Source organism: Gadus chalcogrammus, chromosome 2, assembly GCF_026213295.1.
Source record: "Gadus chalcogrammus isolate NIFS_2021 chromosome 2, NIFS_Gcha_1.0, whole genome shotgun sequence".
NCBI lineage: Eukaryota > Metazoa > Chordata > Actinopteri > Gadiformes > Gadidae > Gadus > Gadus chalcogrammus.
Genome location: NC_079413.1, coordinates 24,289,962 through 24,298,237, shown reverse-complemented (window position 1 = coordinate 24,298,237; position 8,276 = coordinate 24,289,962). Strand labels below are relative to the sequence as shown.

The 8,276-nt window shown below is 52.4% G+C and overlaps 1 protein-coding gene across 1 annotated transcript; it reads right to left on the bottom strand.

Annotated features, from left to right (window-relative positions):
• Positions 1-132: 132 nt before the first annotated feature.
• Positions 133-8,180, bottom strand: coil (coilin p80). The gene is made up of 7 exons (XM_056607002.1): positions 7,716-8,180; positions 5,328-6,198; positions 4,047-4,388; positions 2,087-2,134; positions 1,416-1,485; positions 949-1,040; positions 133-773 (listed from the first exon to the last, which is right to left on the bottom strand). Exons 1-7 carry the CDS (start codon positions 7,955-7,957, stop codon positions 726-728), a joined length of 1,713 nt encoding a protein of 570 aa, XP_056462977.1. The 5' UTR covers positions 7,958-8,180; the 3' UTR covers positions 133-725.
• Between the last annotated feature and the right edge of the window lie 96 nt (positions 8,181-8,276).

Genomic DNA, 8,276 nt, shown 5'->3' with positions numbered 1-8,276 from the left:
ATAAAAAAAACGTATTTAATAACATTAACATCCATGTGTCTAAAAGAAACGCCAAACTATCCTAGGCTTTAACAGAGGAAGAATACTTCAAAGAATGCTGAATTTATTTATTACAATTTACATTTATTTAATCAATTACAATTGTATCTAAATCCTTAAAAACAGCCATAACCTTAGTAGTTTGTACTAAAATATGCTCATAAGAGTCCAAACACCTTTTACCATCTGAACATATGGTCGACATGGGAACAACATTACAGAAACTGGAGAGCAAAACCAAAGCAGCAGATCTAGAGCATCTAGAGGAGCAGCAGCCGATCTAGAGGAGCAGCAGCCGATCTAGAGCAGCAGCAGGGGCCGATCTAGAGGAGCAGCAGCCGATCTAGAGGAGCAGCAGCCGATCTAGAGGAGCAGCAGCCGATCTAGAGGAGCAGCAGCCGATCTAGAGGAGCAGCAGCCGATCTAGAGGAGCAGCAGCCGATCTAGAGGAGCAGCAGGGGCCGATCTAGAGGAGCAGCAGCCGATCTAGAGGAGCAGCAGCCGATCTAGAGGAGCAGCAGGGGCCGATCTAGAGGAGCAGCAGCCGATCTAGAGGAGCAGCAGCCGATCTAGAGGAGCAGCAGCCGATCTAGAGGAGCAGCAGCCGATCTAGAGGAGCAGCAGCCGATCTAGAGAAGCAGTAGAGGCCGATCTAGGAGGATGATCTAGAGCAGCATGGCAGCGTTCTAGAGCAGCAGCCGGGGTTCGAGTAGCGAGTCCCAGCGCTCCGTCACCTAGGGAGGGGGGGGGGAGGGAGGGGAGAGGGAGGGAGGGAGGGGAGGGGAGGGAGGGAGGGGAGGGAGGGGGTCAATAACACATTTCATTATTTGCACACTAAAGCTTGAAGCACACACACACTATAACTAGAACTAACTAGTCTTTAACTACTATAACTGTAGGCCCACTGACCCGGGAGCCGCTCCGGGACACGGCGTACTCCACGCTCTCCGAGCCGTCTGCGTTCTGGTAGACCAGGTCGAACTTACCGGGTTCTGCAGGGGCTGGGAGAACAACGTCACATTGTACAGACAGGAAGTCACATTGTGCAGACAGGAAGTCACCACTTCTGTCTACTGATGTTTTAAAAGAGGCTCTCATAGTCACTTTACTATTTAATATGTTCCTTGTCACTTTACTGTTGCTAAATTTGTTCATATTGTGTTACTTTTGTATATACGCCCTATTTTTTTGACTATAGTATGTGTGCTACCAAAATTATTTTTGTGCTACTGAAATTTTTCACTTGCTAGCATCAGTGCTACCATTTAAAAAAGTAAGCGTACAGCCCTGCGTAGGGAACTTTATATAGTGTGGAGACCAGACAACCAGTCAGACCAGTAAACCCCCAGTAGACAGCCAGTCAGACCAGTAGTTACCTTGCCATGAGCCCAGCAGCTCCATTTCCACCTGCTTGGTGGCGTGGTCAAAATGGAGAATTTTCCCCTCCTGAAATGAGAAACGAACAACAGTCATGGTCCAACATAGTGATGGCTGGAGGAACGAGGTCAGACCCAGGAAGGTTCCTGGAGAACCCGTTCTATAATGTTGGGGCACTGTATGTGTTGTCACTGCATTCTACTGCTGCTGATAATCAGGCCACACCCTCCATCTCTGGGCAGCAGGTCAGGGTCAGCAGTGAAGGAAACACTGAACTGTCCAGTAGGGTCAGGGTCAGGGTCAGCAGTGAAGGAAACACTGAGAACAGTCCAGTGACCAACAGCCTGGACCACCAGACCTCAACCAGTCTGGACCACCAGACCTCAACCAGTCTGGACCACTAGACCTCAACCAGTCTGGACCACCAGACCTCAACCAGTCTGGACCACCAGACCTCAACCAGTCTGGACCACAAGACCTCAACCAGTCTGGACCACCAGACCTCAACCAGTCCAGTGTAATGCTCTACTGACCGCTACACTGGACTATAGAGCGATTCCACTCGACTGTTGAAGGCTTTCACAGACTATTCATTCACCTCCCTCTTACATCACTCAGGAAGTGGTTCTACCGGAAGCCAACCTCATTGGCTGTCATCTGTCTGACTCACTTTATACTCCGAGACCTCAGGGGTGTAGTTCTCCGTCAGCTCCAGCAGCTGTGAAGGAAACAGACAGGACAGGTGTGTTGATGGACAGGTCAGATAGGGGACAGGTGTGTTGATGGACAGGTCAGATAGGGGACAGGTGTGTTGATGGACAGGTCAGATAGGGGACAGGTGTGTTGATGGACAGGTCAGATAGGGGACAGGTGTGTTGATGGACAGGTCAGATAGGGGACAGGTGTGTTGATGGACAGGTCAGATAGGGGACAGGTGTGTTGATGGACAGGTCAGACATAACCAGTGGTGTTGATGGACAGGTCAGACATGAACCAGTGGTGTTGATGGACAGGTCAGACATGAACCAGTAGTGTTGATGGACAGGTCAGACATGAACCAGTGGTGTTGATGGACAGGTCAGACATGAACCAGTGGTGTTGATGGACAGGTCAGACATGAACCAGTGGTGTTGATGGACAGGTCAGACATGAACCAGTGGTGTTGATGGACAGGTCAGACATAACCAGTGGTGTTGATGGACAGGTCAGAAATGAACCAGTGGTGTGGATGGACAGGTCAGTCATGAACCAGTGGTGTTGATGGACAGGTCAGACATGAACCAGTGGTGTTGATGGACAGGTCAGACATAACCAGTAGGGCTGGGTAAAAATATCGATTCATCAATGCACTGCAATTTGTTTGTTCTCGATTCAGAATTTTTTTTAAATCGATTATTTCCATAAAAAAAAAAAGAAGCATACTCAGTCATTGTAATCTAGAAGTGAGTATGCCTAAATGTACATGCCCTTTTACATTTGTCCATGTTACGATTATTACTTTCTGAGCTACACGTTATTAAGTGTAGCTCAGGAACAATACTATACAATGGTGTATTCCCTTTTTGCTAGTTAAAGCACAATGAAATGGTTAGACCTAAAGAATCAAATGGAATTGAATTGTGAGGTAGCTGGTAGTACCCAGCCCTAATAGCATGGGTGTTGATGGACAGGGAGACATAACCAGGGGTGTTGATGGACAGGGCAGACATAACCAGGGGTGTTGATGGACAGGGCAGACATAACCAGGGGTGTTGATGGACAGGGAGACATAACCAGGGGTGTTGATGGACAGGGAGACATAACCAGGGGTGATGATGGACAGGGAGACATAACCAGGGGTGTTGATGGACAGGGAGACATAACCAGTGGTGTTGATGGACAGGGAGACATAACCAGGGGTGTTGATGGACAGGGAGACATAACCAGGGGTGTTGATGGACAGGGAGACATAACCAGGGGTGTTGATGGACAGGGAGACATAACCAGTGGTGTTGATGGACAGGGCAGACATAACCAGGGGTGTTGATGGACAGGGCAGACATAACCAGGGGTGTTGATGGACAGGGAGACATAACCAGGGGTGTTGATGGACAGGGAGACATAACCAGGGGTGTTGATGGACAGGGCAGACATAACCAGGGGTGTTGATGGACAGGGCAGACATAACCAGGGGTGTTGATGGACAGGGAGACATAACCAGGGGTGTTGATGGACAGGGAGACATAACCAGGGGTGTTGATGGACAGGGAGACATAACCAGGGGTGTTGATGGACAGGGCAGACATAACCAGGGGTGTTGATGGACAGGGAGACATAACCAGGGGTGTTGATGGACAGGGAGACATAACCAGGGGTGTTGATGGACAGGTCAGACATAACCAGGGGTGTTGATGGACAGGTCAGACATAACCAGGGGTGTTGATGGACAGGGAGACATAACCAGTGGTGTTGATGGACAGGGAGACATAACCAGGGGTGTTGATGGACAGGGAGACATAACCAGTGGTGTTGCTCTGCTCCAGATCAATAAACCAGTCCACCAGTTCCTTTCTTCCATTCCATCTTATTTCTCATCTCAGCAGCTTTTCATTCAAAGTCAACCATGTAAGAACCAGTCAGAACCAGTTCACCTTAAAGACGATCCTCTGCCCGGCGCCGGGGGGAGCGGCGAGCAGAGGCAGGCTGCTGTAGTCCTTCCTGGGTCGGGGGTCGGCGGCACTCTGCACCCAGAGAGGAGACAACACACAACTAAAGCTGATGGCAGCGACACATACACCACCCTGGTGTGTGTATGAGTAGCAGATACACAAACCTACACAGTGGTATGTGTATGAGTAGCAGGTACACAAACCCACACATTGGTGTGTGTATGAGTAGCAGATACACAAACCTACACAGTGGTATGTGTATGAGTAGCAGATACACAAACCCACACACTGGTGTGTGTGTGTATGAGTAGCAGATACACAAACCTACACAGTGGTATGTGTATGAGTAGCAGATACACAAACCCACACACTGGTGTGTGTGTGTGTATGAGTAGCAGATACACAAACCTACACAGTGGTATGTGTATGAGTAGCAGATACACAAACCCACACACTGGTGTGTGTGTATGAGTAGCAGATACACAAACCTACACAGTGGTATGTGTATGAGTAGCAGATACACATTCACACACACACACACACACACACACACTGGTGTGTGTATGTGTAGCAGATACACAAACCCACACACTGGTATGTGTATGAGTAGCAGATACACAAACCAACACACTGGTGTGTGTATGAGTAGCAGATACACAAATCGCAGGAATACATGAACACAGTGTAGCTGGACCAGTCCCCAGGACCAATCAATCAGCATCAAGAGGCTGGACCAGACCCCAGGACCAACCAATCAGCACCAAGAGGCGGGACCAGTCCCCAGGACCAATCAGCATCAAGAGGCTGGACCATCACCGAGCGGTGGACCAATCAGAGGGCGGTCCTACCTGGAGCGTCACCGAGCGGTGGACCAATCAGAGGGCGGTCCTACCTGGAGCGTCACCGAGCTGTGGACCAATCAGAGGGCAGTCCTACCTGGAGCGTCACCGAGCGATGGACCAATCAGAGGGCGGTCCTACCTGGAGCGTCACCGAGCGGTGGACCAATCAGAGGGCAGTCCTACCTGGAGCGTCACCGAGCGATGGACCAATCAGAGGGCGGTCCTACCTGGTCGGTCAGCGAGTCCTCCAGCGCCGGTCTGTGCCGCCGCTCCTCCTGTTCGTAGTCCAGAGGAGTCCCCCTCCCGACCCAACCCTCCCCCCTCCCTCCGTTGACCCCTCCCCCGCCGCGGGGCTGGCCCCTCCCCCGGCCACGCCCTCTAGAGCTCATGCAGGGCTCCGCCCCCAGTGGGCGTCTGATCACCAGCTTGATCTCCTCCTCGCTGCTAGAGTCTGAGGGCCCCGGGGCCCCCCCCAGAGCCGGCCTTGAGGCGGTCTGAGGGGTCAGGGGGGCACGGGGGCCGCCCGGGGGGGGGGCGGTCTGAGGGGTCAGGGGGGTACGGGGGCCGCCCGGGGGGGGGGCGGTCGACCGGGCTCGAGTATCCTCAGAGGAAGAGTCTGACGAGGACGAAGAGGAAGGAGGCTGGGAGCGTTTCCCCGAGGCTGGCGGGGCCTTCAGGGCCCCCCGGGGGGGCGCTGGGGCCCGGGGGGGCGCTGGGGTCTTTATGGGGGTCTTCTTCTGCCCTTTGGAGGTTACACAGGGAGCAGGGGCCCCCACTTCACTGTCACTGGAGGCTGAGGAGGAAACCTCTTCTGCTCCACCATTAAGGACTGGTTTGGGACCATTGAGGACTGGTTTGGGACCATTGAGGACTGGTTTGGGACCATTAAGGACTACTGGTTTGGGGATCTTGTTGACCTGCTGCTCACTTGGGGTCAGCGGGATGATGGAGGACGTGGGGGTCTGTTTCTTCTTCTTCTTCTTCTTCAGGTGTTTCTTGTGTGCGCCCTCCTCCTCCTCCTTCTCCTCCTCTCGGTAAGGCTCGCTCTCGTCCTCCCGACCCCCTGCTGTCTTCTCCTTCCTCTTCTTCTTCTTCTTCATGCGTTTCTCCTCCTCCTCCTCGGGGGGGCAGGGCTGGCTCTCCTCCTCCCGACCTTCTGTCTTCTTCCTTCTCTTCTTCTTCTTCCGCTCCGTAACGACGTCCGTTACTTCAGGTTCAACCTCCGAGTGTCGCCGACTCCTCTTACTGGATCGAACCTCCTCTGGATCAGCAGAACGCCCGTCCACCTGAACGCTGTCAGAGGGACACATGTCATTACACCACCTGAACGCTGACGGACGGACACATGTCATTACACCACCTGAACGCTGACGGACGGACACATGTCATTACACCACCTGAACGCTGACGGACGGACACATGTCATTACACCACCTGAACGCTGACGGAGGGACACGTGTCATTACACCACCTGAACGCTGACGGACGGACACGTGTCATTACACCACCTGAACGCTGACGGAGGGACACGTGTCATTACACCACCTGAACGCTGACGGAGGGACACGTGTCATTACACCACCTGAACGCTGACGGAGGGACACGTGTCATTACACCACCTGAACGCTGACGGACGGACACATGTCATTACACCACCTGAACGCTGACGGAGGGACACGTGTCATTACACCACCTGAACGCTGACGGAGGGACACGTGTCATTACACCACCTGAACGCTGTCAGAGGGACACATGTCATCACACCACCTGAACGCTGTCAGAGGGACACATGTCATCACACCACCTGAACGCTGACGGACGGACACATGTCATTACACCACCTGAACGCTGACGGAGGGACACATGTCATTACACCAGCTGAACGCTGACGGAGGGACACGTGTCATTACACCACCTGAACGCTGACGGAGGGACACATGTCATTACACCACCTGAACGCTGACGGAGGGACACGTGTCATTACACCACCTGAACGCTGACGGACGGACACATGTCATTACACCTGAACGCTGACGGAGGGACACATGTCATTACACCACCTGAACGCTGACGGAGGGACACGTGTCATTACACCACCTGAACGCTGTCAGAGGGACACATGTCATTACACCACCTGAACGCTGTCAGAGGGACACATGTCATTACACCACCTGAACGCTGACGGACGGACACATGTCATTACACCACCTGAACGCTGACGGAGGGACACATGTCATTACACCACCTGAACGCTGACGGAGGGACAATACTCGCATGTCACAGAGTAATAACATGTAACCATAGAGTAAGCCTGTGATGCAACAGAGAGAGGATAGAGTAATAACCTGTAACCATAGTAACAACAGCCTGTGATACAGAGGATGTAACCATAGCGACAACCTGTGATGCAGCAGAGAGGAGAGTAATGACATGTAACCATAGCGACAGCCTGAGATGCAGCAGATAGAGGAGAGAGTAATAACATGTAACCATAGCGACAGCCTGAGAAGCAGCAGAGAGAGGATGGAGTAATAACATGTAACTATAGTAACCATAACAACCTCGATGCAGCAGAGAGGAGAGAGTAATAACATGTAATCATAGCGACAGCCTGAGATGCAGCAGAGAGAGGAGAGAGTAATAACATGTAACCATAGCGACAGCCTGGGATGCAGCAGAGAGAGGAGAGAGCAATGACATGTAACCATAGCGACAGCCTGGGATGCAGCAGAGAGAGGAGAGAGCAATAACATGTAACCATAGCGACAGCCTTGGATGCATCAGAGGACGAGGTGACGGAGGAGCCCAACCTGACGAGGTCGTTGTCGCGCACCACACGGATGCTCTCGGTTGGCGGCAGGTAGCAGCCATCGATGAAGAGGTTAAGCACGCTCCTCGAGCTGAGGGAGAAGCGCTCCCGGATCACGTGCTCCAGGTCCGCCACCACGCGGCACTGGTCCACGTCCACGAGCAGCCAGACCCGGCGGCGCTCCTCCCCGGGGGGCGGGTAGTCGAAGTGGAGCCGTACGCGGACGGAGCTGCTAGACAGCATGGTGGAGCTCGTCGGCGCGTGTTTCAACTATTCCGCCACACTACCCTGTTCGGGTCCGGTTATGCGCAGTACGGCCCCGTGGTGTTCCGTTTATGCGCAGTACCGCTCCGCGGCGTTCCGGAGGCTTTATCGCTGGTTAAAAACTTTAATGTGTCGTTTAAACAAGTCATTGCAATTATAAGCGGTCAGCCTAAATTGTGTTTTTTATATCTAAAAAAACGATTGATTGTGTAAAATAAAATATAAAATACATAACTTTAACATATCGATATCAAAAAGCCTCTGTGATTTAACCGGCTGATCCTTGTCACGTGGATGC

What these genes read in the sequence shown, in the direction of transcription:
- coil (XM_056607002.1), bottom strand. Translation starts at nt 7,957, where the DNA reads ATGCTGTCTAGCAGCTCCGTCCGCGTACGGCTCCACTTCGACTACCCG. An exon ending in GGCAGAGGATCGTCTTTAAG is followed by an intron (nt 2,135 to 4,046) that starts GTGAACTGGTTC and finishes TTTCCTTCACAG; the next exon opens with CTGCTGGAGCTGACGGAGAA. An exon ending in TGTCCCGGAGCGGCTCCCGG is followed by an intron (nt 774 to 948) that starts GTCAGTGGGCCT and finishes CCCCCTCCCTAG; the next exon opens with GTGACGGAGCGCTGGGACTC.